The 16,887-nt window shown below is 37.7% G+C and overlaps 3 protein-coding genes across 8 annotated transcripts; all 3 read left to right on the top strand.

The window, feature by feature from the left end:
- Positions 1–198: 198 nt before the first annotated feature.
- Positions 199–6,636, top strand: LOC306897292 (uncharacterized protein). The gene is made up of 7 exons (XM_079461908.1): positions 199–267; positions 1,142–1,455; positions 1,704–2,236; positions 5,400–5,474; positions 5,548–5,637; positions 5,774–5,878; positions 6,532–6,636. Exons 2-7 carry the CDS (start codon positions 1,164–1,166, stop codon positions 6,610–6,612), a joined length of 1,176 nt encoding a protein of 391 aa, XP_079318034.1. The 5' UTR covers positions 199–267; positions 1,142–1,163; the 3' UTR covers positions 6,613–6,636.
- A 486-nt stretch (positions 6,637–7,122) lies between these two features.
- LOC306898159 (uncharacterized protein) lies at positions 7,123–12,108 on the top strand. 6 transcript variants are annotated; one of them, XM_079463431.1, is made up of 8 exons: positions 7,136–7,266; positions 7,958–8,292; positions 9,057–9,159; positions 9,491–9,882; positions 10,009–10,531; positions 10,643–10,710; positions 10,840–10,883; positions 11,343–12,102. In XM_079463431.1, exons 2-8 carry the CDS (start codon positions 7,981–7,983, stop codon positions 11,404–11,406), a joined length of 1,506 nt encoding a protein of 501 aa, XP_079319557.1. In that variant the 5' UTR covers positions 7,136–7,266; positions 7,958–7,980; the 3' UTR covers positions 11,407–12,102. The 6 variants fall into 6 exon arrangements, with proteins under 6 accessions (XP_079319553.1, XP_079319557.1, XP_079319554.1 ...); XM_079463432.1 differs by having other exon boundaries at positions 7,142–7,213; XM_079463427.1 differs by having other exon boundaries at positions 7,123–7,266; positions 9,491–10,531; positions 11,343–12,107.
- Positions 12,109–12,310: 202 nt separating this feature from the next.
- On the top strand, positions 12,311–14,101 carry LOC306898063 (uncharacterized protein). The gene is made up of 4 exons (XM_079463292.1): positions 12,311–12,684; positions 12,943–13,281; positions 13,374–13,415; positions 13,630–14,101. Exons 1-4 carry the CDS (start codon positions 12,654–12,656, stop codon positions 13,776–13,778), a joined length of 561 nt encoding a protein of 186 aa, XP_079319418.1. The 5' UTR covers positions 12,311–12,653; the 3' UTR covers positions 13,779–14,101.
- Positions 14,102–16,887: the final 2,786 nt, after the last annotated feature.

The raw sequence follows: 16,887 nt of genomic DNA, 5'->3' as shown, positions 1-16,887 counted from the left end.
CTTTTGTGGGTGAGCTGTGCCTTTAAGAAACAGACTACCGGTGTTTCTCAACTATAGCGATAAAGCCTCATAGTAGTTCTCAATATGACTTAAAATATTAAAAATAAGACAAAACAGTTAAATATATTTATTTTTGTTTGGGTATATAAAATGTAATAGATTTTGAGATACGACAAGCTCCAGGATATTTTGTTTAGGTAGAAATTGTGAGTGGGAAAGAGGCGGGTACTTTGGGGTCCGGAGTCAAATATATCAGAAACAAACAAGGTGAAGCATATGCTATAACTCGATATACATTTTTAAACGGAAAACCAGCCGGTTATCAGACGATTCACTCGAATGAAATAAAGTCCACCAAACCAATGCGGGGCGCTAAGAGAAGAGACGACCGAGATATTTGTTTGTATCCGGGGGCGACACTGTGTAAATGATCATAAAGCAGTTTCACCAACCTCTTTATTCGAACCATTCAAATCATTTTGTGTGAAATCTGCTCTGCACATATCGTTTTCATAAGGTATGTAGACTACGTGTGAATAACCGTGTTGTCATCGTCTAACGTTTAGTGTTTAATGTGCTGTAAACAAAGGGCCCGTTGACACTAGCATGCTAGTAAACCGAGGGAATATATACATATACATACCAACACGTTTTAATAATACACCGTTGGAAATAAAACACACATCACATTCTATGTTGTATATTGCACGTGGGTTAATGACAACAATAACAACATAACCGAAACTCCCACCTATAGTGAGAGAACGCGTATAAACGTAGAACACAAAATACGATATGATTATTACCAATCTCACAAATAACATGTGTAATTAAATTCAACATATTTGTGATTAATAACACGTCTATATCGATGTATTTCTCGGTTTACTGTAGATGGCAAGCTGTGTTGCTGTAGCAACGCAAAGGTCATGAGTTCGTTACCCAGAAAGGACAAATACTGAATAGAAATATGTTAGAGATTCATAACACGCCTTGGGCCGTTTCTAATAAGCGCCAGTCAATTGTCATACCAAAAACGTTTTTGGTGGATTTTGGTTTTAATATAAAATAAATATAACAGAATTTTATTTTTAATATATCCTTTTTGAGACTTACAAAATTGGTATTCCATCCCTTAAAGGTGTCCTCGAGGTGACAGGACAATGTCAGAAGCCCTCTTCCTCACATTCCAGTCGCAGCTCTCCGTTGTCATGGAGAGCGTCCTCAAATCAGCCATGTTTGAGATAACCAGGCTGGTGGAGGACAACTTCCTGGAGGAAGTGGGTCATGGTAAACAAGAGGTGGAAGTTTTGAGGCGGAGGCTGCAGTTGTCTGAGAGCAAACTGAGACAGACAGAATATGAACAGGGGAGGAAAATACATTGCCCAGACTGTGGATGTGGCAGGACGGGAGCCAGCAGCAACAAAGACACCCAGTCTGTGGAGACGATCCATGGTAAGTCAGACTGAATAATTCACCCAAAACAAAAAAGTCAAGATTGACTCACACTCGAGCTGTTCCGAACCTGTTGACATAGTAGCTTTTGTTTCCATTGTTTGCTTTTGTAGTCAATAGTGCCCCACAACTGTTTGGTCACAAGCATTCTTCCAAATATCTTGTGTTCAGCGAAACAACAATTTACACATGTCCTTTTGTGCTAAATATTTTTTCCTTTCTTTTCTTTTCATACATGCTTTGTTTAGGCCCAATCCTAGGAGACCAGTCAACCAATGAGCCACCGTTGACCCAACCCGTGCCGAGACAGCAGAGTAGACATCAACCGGAGTCTAAAATACACACTGCAGCACACTCACATTCTAAAGACAAGCATGAAGTACACATGCAGAGTGTGAAAGATATCACTACACCTAACTCCAATATACAGATTCCTCAGGACGTTCTGCAAAGTCTTCTGGGTAACGCACCAGTTCAGAGTGAGTCTAGTGAGGCTAAACAAAGAGTAAGAGACAAATCTGAAAAAGACTGTACACTTGATAAGGACATGAGCTCAAATCACTCAAGACTGTTACACAGTCCTTTGGTTCAAGAGGCTTTGGAACCATCTTCACCGAAGAAAATAAAATCAGAGACAGAACCGAATGTTCTCCCTGTCAAAGAAGAGGAAGAGATTGTTCCGGTGTGGGAAGGTGTCAACAGGGATGATGTTTGCCATGGAGAATTGGCTGATCCGAGTCACGGAGAGCTCAGTGGATCTTGTGATCAGGAGGAGATACAGGTAGACAGCTTTCCAGATCTAAACTCTCTCGACATGCCAGATGCCACCTCATTTTTCACACCCTATTCAGTCAACACATTGGTACATCAAGGTATTAGGGCACAACATAGTAACTTAAGCACAACAGAGCTGGGGCTACCCAGCATTCCAATGAGTTCAAATTTGTTGGTCCAACAAGAAAATGGACAAAATTGTACAAGGCCAGATGTATCTGAAAGTTGTGCCTTTTACTCTCACAGTGTTGTTTGTCCGGGCGAGAAAATAATCAGCCGTGCACAATACCCAAGGCATTTCTCCCAGGACAAACACAGGATGCCAGCAGAACAAATCCATGCAGAAAGATCTCACCATTGCACCCACTGTGGGAGAACTTTTGTGAGAGCATGTGACCTCAGGGCTCATATGTTGATCCACAAAGGCAAGAAACCGTTGAACTGTCCTCAGTGCGATCAGACATTTGCTTACAACTTTGAGTTAAGGGTTCACCAGCAGCATCACTCCGGGGAGAGACCTCATGTCTGTCCGCACTGCGGCAAGGCCTTCGCTCGGCTTAGCAACTTCAGGCAGCACCAGAACATCCACACGCGGGAGAAACTCTTCAGCTGCACTCAGTGTGGGATGAGGTTCAATCGTGCCACCAACCTGCGAGTTCACATCAGAAGACACAGCCATGCAGTGAAGACTTACAATTGCCCTCAGTGCGGAAAGAGCTTTCTGGGTCCCAGGCAAATGAAAACTCATTTACTGAAAATCCACGGAAGAGGAGTGAAGTAATTTTAGCGGTTTTAAACAAAATTCGTCTTTTATGACTTCATTTCGTTTTAAATTCTCTTTGAACTAATTCTCATTTAGCCAAATGTTTACATATTAAAATGATCTGCTCTGTTCGAGAATATAAAAAATTCCCTAGTTGGCATGTTTGATCTTGGAGAATGGACACTAATTTTGGTTTCTTCAATGTGGGGACATTGTTACACATTGATTCTGAATGATAAGATCTCTAGGTCAGCCAAACCGCACGCGGTATCAGACACTATATCAGTGGTTAGAGCTCAAGAAGACTGAACATTCTGGCAAGCTAAGAAGACCGCTGTCTGACCCTAACTGACACAAAAACCACACCTTGAAGTCTTATGCATGGGAATCTTCTTTAAAGAATACCTGTTGTGCAGGAAAATAAATAAACACTCTTTAAAGTTAAAGGAATAGTTCAACCAAAAATGAAAATTCTCATAATTTACTTACCCTCACGCCAATCCAGATGTACATGACTTCCTATACTTAGTTAAACACAAATCATTTGTATATAATTTTAAACCATATTTTAAACTTATTAAGTGACACAGAAACAAGTACATCCAAGTTCAAATATGGCGACACATTAATAACGTCAGAATCTCATTGGTTCTTGTTTGACCCTTGATGAAATGTCATGACAGTTATTATATTAATATATTTTTTAGCAGCGGTGTAAATTACTTGAGTACTCTTACTTTCAAGGATCAGCGTTTTTTACTTTGTAAAGATTTAAATTCCATACATTACAAAGCATAGCATATATCATATATTTTACTCAACTGCATTTGATAACCACAATTTACATAAAAAGTGCATAAAACATCAGAGTACTCCCTTTTACTCAAATCATTGTACTCAAAAAATGTGTGTATTTTAGTCAAAGTAGATTAAATTAATTTAAAGTAATAAAAGTGCTTAAAGTATTAAAGATACAAATATTTATTACTTATTTTATGTATAAACAAAATAGTTCATGAAATGTAGTCGAGTCAAAAGTATAATATATGCTTTAAAAGTGAAGTAAAATTTTCCCAAAGTAAAAACACACTGATAAAGATACTCAGGTACGTTATATCCCTGATATTTAGCACCCTGATGTGGTTCTTTTGGTTTCAAAATTGATAAATAAGCTCAGTTGTTTTTGTCACACACATCTATTGATTTGCTTCATAAGAAATTTACTAACCCTCTAATGTTATTTAGATTTTTAGAGATGTACGGATGTGCTTTTAAGTCCCATATGAACATGGCATGATGGCATTTTATAATACAAGTATTTGTTTGTCTTTAAATAAAATAAATCTTTTACATTTGGAATGGCACATTTATTTTTGGATAAATTATTCCTTAAGATTTCAATTTTCAGAGTTTTCAATACACACGGCCTGCATTTATTAACTGAGGTGATTGGTTTACTTCATCAGGATTCTTTTTGTGGTATTATCAATGTAAAGTAGTGTAAAATTGTGTATTTAATGTTCTTATGTATTCTCTTCAACAACAGTGTTGACCTATTTTCTTAAGTAAAAATTTGTTTCCCTTTATATGGCACAGAATTTTTTTTTTGTCCTTTTTGTGAAAGGAATACTTCCCGATGTTTGCAGTGGAATTGTGTCTTTAACCCTTTAGAATTATTTTGATTATAAAGTTTCATCCAAAACCTTTCCTTTTGGTTGTGATTTGGTTCTGTTGATAAAATTCAAGGTATAAATACCATTTAGTTTAATGACTGCTACCATGACTCCCAATGTGGCACTTCAATTCATTTTCATTATAAAACTGCTTTATGTCATTCCTTAAAGGTCATCTACCCCAAATTCTCCATTCTAAATTTTATTCACATTAGTCAATGTCCTTTTCAGTATTTTTTATGTTAGATAGTGGCATTCCGTTAAGATTCTTACATAATCTGCTGTTTCTCATGGAAAGGAACAGACTTAATTTATTTCCTAAATAAAGTTTACTATCTGATGGATTTGTTTTCTTTTTTCTCAGCAAATGGCGGACTTTAAATGACTGAAATGTTTTATGTGGATAATTTAAGCATGTTACTTGAGATTAAAAATAAATATTTATATTTCAAGGTCAAACTAATGCATAAATTCCTGCATAAATTTGTATTCCTAAAATTAATGTTCCCATAAAAAACACTGCAAATGAATGTAGTTTAACTGACAACATATAAAATAAACAATATAAAAGGACACCATGCTCATGATGGTCTACATAAATATGCATTGCATTCATTTTGGTAAAATGTAATACCACGAGTACGCATTTGATTGCCTCTAAAAGTCGATAAATGCTTATGAAATATGAATATTTTCAAACTGGATTACTTATTTTGGTATTGTGTATGTTGTAGATTTCCCGAAGGTTTGCAGAACTCCCTTCCCCAGAACAAGGACTGCACTCCATAAACAAACAAAGAACATTCAGTGTAAGCAATTTAATAAAAGAAATTTGATAGTCATTGATCTACCCATTTCATTGGTCTCTTGTTTCTTCAACAGGTAGTGGCCAGGGAGATCTTGACACAGTTTCAGGTGTGGCAGAGGGCATGCTATAGCAGGAACATTGAGTGGGCTCCAATTACAGCAAAGGTTTAATCCTCTTCATTTATTGTATTTAATGAGCTAATCTGTATTAGTAACAGGTCTCATTGTTTCCTGCATGATCCAACGTACACGAATATAAAGATATTGTTTGTAGCGAATAAAGTCCCCATTTCCTGCACAGATCATTTCTGCCCTGCCACAGTTGTACGGAAGAGAGACAGAGGTGATTGTACGATGTACTAAAATGCTACACAACCGCAGGGATTACCTTCGAAGAAGAGCAAAGGTTGGAGTTGTACACATTTGGTTTAAAGGCTGAAATGACGTTTGTTTAGCTAAATTACTGATATTTCAAAATAATTTGTACTGAATTATTCATGTTTATACTTCATATTTTGTGTAGATTATTATAAAAATGCTGTGAAATCACATTTTTACAGCTAGAGTATGTTATGATTTTTGGGTTATTTTTTGGAGAGTTTTCGAAGAATATGGTACCTTATACTAGGGCAGACAAAAATCTGATCTCAAATTTCTTTGATGTGTAAAATTTCACAGAAACCGATGTGCCACAATTTTATTTGAATATGAGCTACCTTTTTGTTGCACACCAGCCTGTTATTGTGTTAGATTCTAGCAAATTCACCTGTAATTATGTGTCACATAACAGACAAATTAGTTGGTCACTATAAGGCAACATCCCATACTTTGTCACCATGTTCAATGTTGCCTGGGATCCCCCAGGACCAAAAACTGAGCAGGGAGTCTCTCAGGTTGATGAATTAAGCCTTAAACCCTCTTGATTGTCTAAATGAAGCTTATGACAAGTAATTCCACAAGTCTTTTTTTACTATTTTAATAACATTTATTCTACAGTCTCAATAATTCTCAGTTGAATTGTATTTATTTTAAAACAAAGTTTCTTTTCTTCTGCTTTAGGAAACTGCTGTGGAGAAAAATATTTTACCGATGGGCCAGAGGTATCTTATTAAAAGAGATAATCTTCAAAATGTGAACTAAATAAAATTTAGCCGTGTGACATTTATTTAGTGTGCTTTGGTTTGTTTTCTTTTATAAAGACTATGTTTATTTTATTGCTGCCCTTCAGTGTAAAGCAGTCTGTATGAGTGAATGTTGCATAGAAGGGGTTACAAGAATTGAGACTCTGTGTTTAGAATAAAAGCACTTTAAGTAGTTTGAGTACATTGCACATTTTCATCAGATTCTGGGAGTTTGGCTCAATATGTTATCCATTCCATACAAACATGAATGAATTGTCCTCATATGAAAAATTCGCAATAATACTATGTAGGCCTATTATATGTATTTTCTAATTATCTGTACAGTTTTTCTTATGTGATAAATGCACATGCTTTTATCTCCGTTAAATGCTCACATAAATATTTCCTACAAAAGTCATTTTTTCCCGAATGATCCTTTTTGTCCAGAATACAAAGCAGAGAACAAATTCCACAGTACAAATGCATTATATATATATGTATATATTTTTTTAAATAAAAATGATCTGGTTCATATCAGCTTTGGGCTCAAGCGGGAATCAGGTCACGCTGCCGCGTGTTTCCCGTCGGTCAGTTATGCAGTTGCGCCGCTTATCGAGAAGGTGAGCGACAGCGCCAGTCTCAAACAAACAAACAATACATTGTTTATAAAAAGGTAAGCTTATATCGTTTTGTGTGTTTTTGACTTTGAGTGTGCGCTGGTGGTAGGTTGTGGTATTAGGTTATTTGCGATGCTTTATAGAATGAGCACAGGCGCCATCATCGATGACCGATTTCAGTTAAAGTCTATTGATAAAGTGAGGAACTTTCCTAGCAACGCGGCAAACCTGTGCGTAAATATTAGAGCGCACGTAACGTTAACCGCTCTATGTTTAGGTTAAAAAAAAGACGATCGATAGATATTAAACGCGAGAACATCTTTTGTTACTTTCTGGGATATAAAAATCAGTTGGTGCTTAGCTTGCTTTGAAAGGAATGGACCTTTACCACGAGATATGCCCACGTTCACGTGGTTTTCCTCAACCATTTCCATGCAACAATTCGTAACAGTTCCTAAGGTTTCTTCACGTGATGAATTCAAAATGAACAGGCACAAACAATAAGGATTTTAATAAGGATCAAATATGTGTAATTACCCATTATTTTATTACTGACATATGTTTTGCATCCTACACGAAGCAATAATTGTGCATAGCAGTTCGTTTATTTGAGTAAAAGTATGTTTTTTGTTTTGTTTTTTGACACATCAGCTACCATGTATAGTTGTGCTACCAAATACTGGGGTTATTGTGTTGATTCCATTAAATGTTTTTAATTAAAAGGACCTGTTTCGCCTTCTATATAAGGAACCAACAACCAACCCGGCACAATGGAGGTGGAGGATGCTCTGTCGGCAAAGTTCGGGACTCTGATCGAAGGCCTCATGGTGGCAACAACGGCAGAAATAGTTAAAATGTTCAGCAAAGTCCTGACGGAAACCAGGGTGGAGATAAGCAGGAGCTGGAAAGAAATCGACTCTTTAAAGCAGCAGCTGGAGGAGTGCAAGCTCCAGAAAACAGAGGCCATCATCACAGCACAGATGTTGTCTGAAATGAAAAGTGAAGATGATGAGGTGGAAGTTTCACGTATGGTATCTCAGCCTGACGTACAGGACGCTGATGCTTTCAGGCCACAGGCTCAGGTTAGTGGGAGTGAGTAGTGTGGGTTGGGTTCTGTCATTCTTGTTTTAACATTTAGTGCACTGCCAAGTGGTGCCACAGCCGTTTAATCCAAATTTGGTTAAAACAATCAAAAGTGACCTAAGAGTTTTGACTTGGCTGAAAAGTTGTGTCCCCGAAGATACTCTTAAAGCTGCCATAACACACGCAGTTTCTGCCGATCTCGTATTAATCTTGAGTTCCTATAGAGTAGTATTGCATACTTTGTATCTTCGAAGAGTATTTGGTTTGATCACATTTATAAAAGATAGATACAGTTGTATGAACATTTCTGGAAAAATACGACCTCCGTGTGTGGGGGTACGAACTAAAGCACGAGCACACAATACATCATCGCATTGTCCCTGCATAAATATTGATTCACTATAAGTTCGTATTGTTTACATTATGCACGAACACGCCGATTTCCAAATAAACACAGATATGACTTGGTTACACTTACCACATGCGGCTCATGTTCGACATCTTTTAGCGCTGGGACCAGGGATCCAGACTTATAAAAAGTTCAAAATCCAGTTGGAGTGCTGGGGGAGTGTATCCAGCGCAGAAATACTATGTCCAACTCGTTGATGTCCAACAAGTTGACTATGTTAAGCATGAGATGCCTGCATAATTAACATTGCAAATAAGTCAGAATGCATAAAACACTGTGCATGCCCCCTTTAACATGTATTATGTAGATTGTGAAATGTCATTTCTTCATAATCACCATTTTACACTTCTTCAGGGTTCTGAAGACAGAACGCAGATTGTCTCAGTGGAAAACCGAAGAATCAGTGAGGGGTATGCTAACACCAGTGGACCAGTGACAGCCCAGTCAAGCAATACAGGTGCTTGAGACAATAAAGAATATGAATATGTTTAGAATATGTTACATCAACAGGATCCATTCTGCTAGCTATGCCAAAAAAAATTAAGGTTTAAGTATGTAATGCGGATTTAAGGTTTAGATCCATATTACTATTTCTCACACAAGGTCTTACTTATCTGCTTGGCAGGAAAATGACTTTGTCCGACACTGAAAGAAACGGAGCTTTTATTCAAATTCCAGCAGCATTTTCCCTGTCACAGAAAAAACTGAAAACATTTTTTATTACTATTGTTTGTAGTATAAATGTTGATGTGATCCCACCAAATTGTACTAATGTGTGTTTTGTGTAGATGCATCGTCCGCTGAAATAGACTATAGCTGTGGAGCTATCAGCCCACCCCACAGCCAGGAGATCCACGGCACACAGACGGTTGCTGATCCCATATTAGTTTGTCCATCTACTAACAAGTCGCAAGTAAAAGGAGACATTGCCTCCTCAAACAAGCCCACAAATAATACTGTTGCCAATAGACCTTCAAGCACAGGCGTGTTAACGGTTAACCCAAAGTCAAAGGATATAAAACCAGTGGTGAAAAGAAGAAGATTAATGAAAAAGCATGCTAATGACATGGTTGTTCGCGCTCTTCGAGACAGGCAGCACCTCAACATGCACAGACGTTGCCTGTGTTGTACGTCGGACGAGTGCGACCTCCAGTCGAGCCCCACCAGAGCCCATCACCAGGTGCCCACTGTATACATTTGCCGTAAATGTGATAAACGGTTTAAAAGTAACATCCTGTTCAAGAGTCACAAGTGCTCAATGCCTCAAAGTTGTGACAGGTGTTTGCACAAATTCGTTACAATGCAGGGGCTGTCCGCACACGGTCAGGAAGTCGGTCCTCCGTTCATCTGTAGTCAATGCGACCAGACATTCGCCACCCAGTGTGATTGGAACCTGCACAAAAAAATCCATCCCAACGATGGTATTGCTCAGGAGAGTAAAGAGAATGTTGTCGTAAATGCACACAAGAACATGAAATCTCAGCTACAGGTTCGTCTTGAGAGAATTTCAGACTCTCAGTTGGAGGCTGCTTTATGCACGAAAAGCGATTCTTTGCATGACAACTCGACCAGTTGTGCCAGCAAAACACAGGAATCAGAGCCCGGTGTAACAGAAACACTTTTAGACTCAAGTGTTGAAGAGTCAACTGACAGGAGTGTAAATGCAGTGATGTCGAGCTCCACTTGCCAAACTGAGTTACGTGAAGATGCGCTTGGCCTACAGTCACCCGTCACACATGGATCTAATAATGTAAAGGATGAAGGAATGTCTAACAGTGGAAGCGATGAGTCAGGGCTCTCTTCCTCTCCAAGAAAGCGGAAAATGCCAGGTATATAATGATATAACGTTATAAAATTATCAAAGTTAATTGAGATTAGTTTGGTGACTTAATTTATTATGACTGTTTTGGAAGGTATAATTGTTCATATTTTTCATTTAGATTGTTCTCATGATGCATACAATGGTGTGTTTCCTGTTGAAAAAATTCTGAAATGGAGAACCAATAAGGTAGGACAAAATCTGATCATTTTAATGCACTACCCCATAAGCTTTGAATCATAGATGGAGCTGAAAAGAAACTATTGTGCTTGAGCTAAAAAAAACTGATTGTGCTTAACCATCATTTCATTTCAAAAGGGAAAAAGTGAAGTTCGGGTCAAGTGGATGCCATGCTCATTGTGGTAAGTTCTCTTCCCACATCAGTTTTTTAAAAACAAAAACTTCGTCTTGGCAAAATCCCACTGTACAATCTATTCTTGATAATATTTTATATAATGAGAGAGCAATCTAGACCACTTCGGAAGATGTAAACATTGCTGGTTCAACACTGGTCCAGAAGAACTTCCGGTTTCTGCTTTTTAACACTGCACAAACGTTTCAACAAAATACTACCACATTTTTTTTAACTGAAACAAAATGTTAAACGAATTTCTTAAACATTCTGTCATTTATGCAAGATTTTAGAGGATCATATTTAAACGGATAATATTTAATAAGTAAAAACTGAAACCGGAAGTGTTACTGGACCAGTGTTTACATCTTGCGAAAGTGGTCTATATTTAACTACCAGAAGAATGTAAAATGCCAAAATTGAAAGCTAGTATGTATAATGAATCAATATCTTAATTGTCTTTTGTTAGTGGAGCAAAATTTCAGAACACATGGGAGCCAGCAGAGAGCTTTCCGGACTTGTTGGAAGACTAGGGGAAGAGAAACCAAAATGATTTTAAAAAGTTATATTATATTGACCTTTTAGGAAATCCTGTGTTTACACTATAAGGATGCACGAGCTGCAATGCAGCTTATTTAATGAACGTTTTGCCATATCATTTCTGTTGTATCATATTTCTTGAAACATGTTCCATTGCCATTTCAAACCAAATGACAGCTAACCTAGTGTGTAAGGCGTAGTGTTACTTTAACTAAATGGGTCTTAAGTGCCTGAGATGAAAACCATTTTTTGTAGCTTGTCATTTTGTGATACGTTTATAATTTAGTTTGTGGATTTAAATGTATTGTATGCACTCATTAATATTTTCATCTTTCTTAATCTCACTTCATTGTTTTAGATGTTTGTGGTGAACCTTGCATTGCATTTTCCTTCACCCATCAATTGTATTTGAAAGTGCCGTTGGCTAAAACGTTTGTGATTTATTGTCTTCAAATGAAAATGTTTATTAGCAAAGCCCAGTTAATGACTGCCTACTCTCAACTTTATTAGTTCACTGATAAATACAGAAATTGTTATAGCAAATTTGAAACATTTTATTCGTGTTCAAAAGTCATGTTAAGTTTAATGATATAACCATTGGTTCACACAATTTTTGTTGCAGGCTTATAAATTGAAGTGGTTTATGTAAAAAAATATCCATAAACTTGAATAAACAATTCTCAAATCTCAAAGTTGCAGAAAGCGTTCTCATTCATACCACCCTTACACGATAGCATGCTTTTTAACGGATCACAGTTATAGTTTTCTCTGCAGACCTAACATGTTAACACTGAACAAAGTGGAAAAACAATGGTGTATGTTGTGGCTTTAACGCCCACAATGGTCTTAGCTATGTTTGTGAAACTTCCTTTGACCAAATAACTTCCTGCTGCAAGAGGGGACTCGAATAAGTTTTTGAAGTGTGATTTGTTTTAAATGAGAACCTGGTCCCAGAACAGCAGCCTGTAGTGAAACCTACTATAGAGGAAATTATAAAAACAGTTTGGTTTCTGAACATGAAGCATAAGAGAACCTAGCATTGGAAACAGATCCTTTATTAGTAATAGTACTAATAAGGCTAAACATATTTTATAGGGGATTAGACTAGAATACAATAACAATGATGAAAGTTTTGACTCAGACAGGGAGTGGGTAGTAAACAGAAGTGGTTTTATTTCCCCTAACTGAAAGTCTTCTGATTCTTTAGAAGCAAACACTGGACTATGTCTACACATCCACAATGGGATTGTCACACCTGACCGCTATAACGGGTAAGATTTATATAGCAAAACAAATAAAAGTGAAACAGCAAAAACTATTTCAGTGCATCTAATGCATGTTATCTATTATGTGATTCAACTAAATGGCACCTAATTTAAAATGTTACATATTTTTTTTCAAACGGTTATATTTTTAATGCTAAAGTGTAAAGTATTCAGCAAATGATTAACCAAAACACGGTTAAAATGGCATACTTCAACGTTTATTAAGGAAGTTGCTAAGGAACCTTTATCTTCTCTTTCTATCAGTTCTCATCTTCTTGCCCTTAAAGCATTTGGGAGCAGTAGAGATGAAAGAGGTTAAACTTGGAGACGTGGTGTCGATAAACTGTAATCTCTCGTTCTTCAATGAAATCCACTGGCTAAAGATGAGTGCCGAGGGACAGCCAACCTCTCTGATGGTCACAATTTTAAAGCATGATGGCAATTTGTCTCCTGTCTGGAATTCAAAGCCGTCTCATTTTGAAAATTTTGAAAAGAGTACTGGACTGAAAATCCACAATGTCTCTACTAATGACCTTGGCACTTACTACTGTGCAACTTTTAAAGGAAAAGAGATGAATTTTGGCAACGGAGTGAAGATATACAGTAAGCGTGGATGTTTCATTTTTATAAATAAATGAAAATTACTACTTGTTATTAGCACGAATGTTCTACTTAACTTTCTGTATGCTTTTAAGCAACCCACCAGGGCAGTAAAGAAAAAGAACAGCATGTTCAAGGTAAGAATTGCTTTAGTTTAAGGACAGGAGACACACCAAATGCTCGGTTGGCCTACTAAAGCAATACGAAAAACATTTATTTAAATGAAGGATCTCTTACTTACAACATGCAAGTGCCTTTACTCCCCTGACCCACTGCTGCTTGTATAAATTAAATGCAATATATTTTTAAATGTATTCATCTTGATAATCTGAGACTCGGGTTTATCCTCAGGTTTTGGTGGACTCACTCTACATTATCAGGCATTTGCAGCAGTGCTGAGTTTTGGCGTACTGGGAATGCTTCTGGCTGTTTCTGTGGTGCACCTAAAGACCAGGACAAAGAACAATGAAAAATTGAATAGACAGAATATCAATATTTAAACATCCGGATTTCATTCTTCTTTAACATTTCAATAACCTTAATTATTATCTTTCTTGTTCATATAAATAAATATAAATGAAATTAATAAGCATCTTAGGGTTGGCAAATCTTAATTTACCATGTTTGTTTAATATTTATATGAAACAATACTGGTCAGTACAAGCAATATTGTCATAGCCATTTGTACAATTAGAAGAAAAAAAGATCACGTAGCAGTGGCGGCTGGTGAAAAATATTCTCGGTGGGGCTGTGCCATACTTTTTTGTTTCCGTAACCATCGCAATAAAATTTAACACAAACTGCAGGACAGCAGTGCTCAGTGAAATAGTCAGTAATTATTTAATGCCAATATTAAAAAGTTGAGGCATTCGTACACAAAAACATAAACATCATGATGCACAAACACAAGCCTTTTATTTGCATTTAAACTGAACTTGTAAACAATTGACTATTTCTACATATAAGTAACATCTTTTGGAAAGGCTGTTGGTGCCATTGGTAGTAAATAGGCAACACAATATGCATGCTGTCAGAACAGAGTGGAAAGTGGACAATAACATTAAATTATTATAAAGTTTATAGGAATTCTTACACTGTATAAAGGATGTATAATATAGAAATGGATATCAAGTGGCTGAACTCAAACCTTTGACTGGAAGAATAGCATAAAGTATTTTATGATCAAACTAAATGTAACTAATTGTTAATGTGCTCCAGAACTGCAACAATTAATTGATACAAAACATATATACAGTAATATTAGCAAACACACTATTAACATTTTTTAGAGTACCATATATAACTGAATGATTTTTATGCTAAGGTCAACTATATACAAAGAAACGTGTGTGTGTGTGTGTGTGTGAAGCTACGGGAGAAGCCGCGCATATACTGCTTCCCTTTTTCGCTAGCCTGCTGTTTGATTGAGAGGTCAGGTTGATCTGGGCCCAGCTCTTTCACCCGAACTTTCTCCGACAAAGTCCTCCTCTCAAACGGATCTTGGAGGAGAGATTTCACCGAGTTAGGGTTGGGTCTTGGAGGAGTAACGTCCGCGATCGCCATTGTCGTTTAGTAAAAATGGCGCCCCTAGAGCCCAGTCCTTATTTTATCAGGGCTTGGGGCGATAAAATGATCGCCCTTCTTGGATTCTATTTAAGAACGCTGATTGGCTAAATTTTATGTCATACATTCATATCTTAAATTAGCAATTGGCTTAACTGCTACATAGACCCGCCTCCTTGGGGCGCTTTCTCTATCGCCCCAGAGCTGATGAAGCAGTCAGACAGGCAGAGGAAAGGTTGCAAATATGATTTTGTATCATATTTTACATGTATTACTGGGTGCATTCCATATTTAAAACACACAAATATTGACATACTGATGTTTTTCTCATTATTATTACTATTTTTGTTTTAATTGTTTTAATTTTTTTTGTGGCTTAAGGGGGGCGGCGCCCTAGCGCCCTCTATTGGCCGGCCGCCACTGTCACGTAGACAATGTCCAAGTGATCACTAAATTTTCACCATAAAATTAAATTTCATCATTTACTCATCCTCTTGTAATTTCAGACCTGCATGGCTTTCTTCTTCCGCAGAAGATAATAGAAGATCTTTTGAAGAATGTTGTTACTTGCAACATTCACTTACACTGGTTTTGTGTCCACATAGAAGTGAATAGGCCAGTGCTGTTCGGTTACCAACATTACCAAGAGGTTTAGTAATGATGACAGAATTTTTCATTTTTGGGAGAACTATCACTCTAAGAAAGTGTAAAGACAAGATTAACAGTAGATGGCGCTATAATGTTTATTTGCCTTCACAGTTAGGGTAGTTATACAAAAGGAAGGAGGGGGGGGGGTTATTTGTCTTTAAAAGCTGGCACCAAAAGGGTCAATATATACAAATCTTTCCCATTTTAGATTTTGCTCTCAAGGGAACTGCATTTGAATGATATATGGCAGTAATTTTTGGCTCAAGTTATGTGTAATTTAAAAAACATAGCCTACTATGAATGTCCAGTGGTTGTTTGGTTGAGCATATGTTACAATCTCTTAGAATAATCAGCACTTGTTGACATCTTGAGTGGGGAGTAGGGGTAATCACTTCTTTGGGGTCGTCGGGTTGGCACACTCCTTCCTCTGTGTTTCGTTGATAGGCCCACGACACCTAAAAAGGGCTAAACAGCTACATTTGGCGTCCCAGGTGCGCATCCTGTGATTTTTCCCCTCTCCGCCCATTTGGGATCCTTCCTTAAGTTCCCTTTTAACCACAGCCTGTTGCTGCCTCGCTCAGCAGCCTCTGGCAGTGACCCTTGTCGTAAGGCCTTTCCTCTGACTCCCAAACCCATCAGTGGCCTAGTTGTTGCCGTGGCTACAAAACCTCTGCATGTTGTTGCCTAACAATTTATAACAATTATATTGGCCAAAAATATGTATTTCCAAACAATTTGTAGTGACCTACAGTGTCAAAAAATGGCAAGGAAAAATGGGATGCCTTGTATGTGTTGTATATTGTCTGCCTCATAGACCGCGGAACTGGGGGGGCCAGGGGGGCCACGGCCCGGGCAACTTTTGTACTCTGACAAACTATCTGATATGAATAAAAGCCTAAATTGTATCCGTGTTTTTACGAGCCAAACAATACTAGTCACCACACAGCTTCACTCACTCTCACCAACTGCTGCGATAAAAAAAACTTACACTGACTACTGCATTTTGATTTGAAATTAGTGTGCATTGTTTATCAACTACGACGTTACGTCGACGTAGTTACTAGGTCTGTCATGTGAGAGCATCGTCGCGAGCTAACAGCGGGCACCTGTTTAACCGCTGGCGGCATTACCAGGCTGCGACAATGAAGGGACAGAAGTCAATGTCAGATTTTTAACAAATAAACTGGCAAAACAAAATGAGCAAACTACTCCAGCTTCCACTGTCGCCTCAACAACAGACCCGGAGCGTCCATCTCCACCACAGACTCAGACGAGCCCGCTAGCTGCTCTCCTCCGGCTTCAAGCCAAGCTACCGACAGCCACTGTACAAGTGAGTGCTGCGGGGGATCTCACAAAACCCTGCTGTTCTTATGAAGACCAAAAAGGTACAGGGGACTG

This window comes from Barbatula barbatula (genome assembly GCF_947034865.1).
Source record: "Barbatula barbatula genome assembly, chromosome: 8".
Lineage (NCBI taxonomy): Eukaryota > Metazoa > Chordata > Actinopteri > Cypriniformes > Nemacheilidae > Barbatula > Barbatula barbatula.
The sequence above is the reverse complement of the archived record's forward strand: the minus strand, read 5'-3'. Positions and strand labels throughout refer to the sequence as shown.

Bases quoted from the DNA above. Each gene is read 5' to 3' on its own strand.
- LOC306897292 (XM_079461908.1), top strand. From the start codon at position 1,164: ATGTCAGAAGCCCTCTTCCTCACATTCCAGTCGCAGCTCTCCGTTGTC. The intron at 1,456-1,703 runs GTAAGTCAGACT...TGCTTTGTTTAG, and splicing joins GTCTGTGGAGACGATCCATG to GCCCAATCCTAGGAGACCAG. The intron at 2,237-5,399 runs GTAGACAGCTTT...TGTATGTTGTAG, and splicing joins GTGATCAGGAGGAGATACAG to ATTTCCCGAAGGTTTGCAGA.
- LOC306898159 (XM_079463428.1), top strand. From the start codon at position 7,981: ATGGAGGTGGAGGATGCTCTGTCGGCAAAGTTCGGGACTCTGATCGAA. The intron at 9,160-9,490 runs GTGCTTGAGACA...TGTTTTGTGTAG, and splicing joins AGCCCAGTCAAGCAATACAG to ATGCATCGTCCGCTGAAATA. The intron at 10,884-11,342 runs GTAAGTTCTCTT...GTCTTTTGTTAG, and splicing joins TGGATGCCATGCTCATTGTG to TGGAGCAAAATTTCAGAACA.
- LOC306898063 (XM_079463292.1), top strand. From the start codon at position 12,654: ATGGGATTGTCACACCTGACCGCTATAACGG. The intron at 13,282-13,373 runs GTAAGCGTGGAT...TATGCTTTTAAG, and splicing joins CAACGGAGTGAAGATATACA to CAACCCACCAGGGCAGTAAA. The intron at 13,416-13,629 runs GTAAGAATTGCT...GTTTATCCTCAG, and splicing joins AAAAGAACAGCATGTTCAAG to GTTTTGGTGGACTCACTCTA.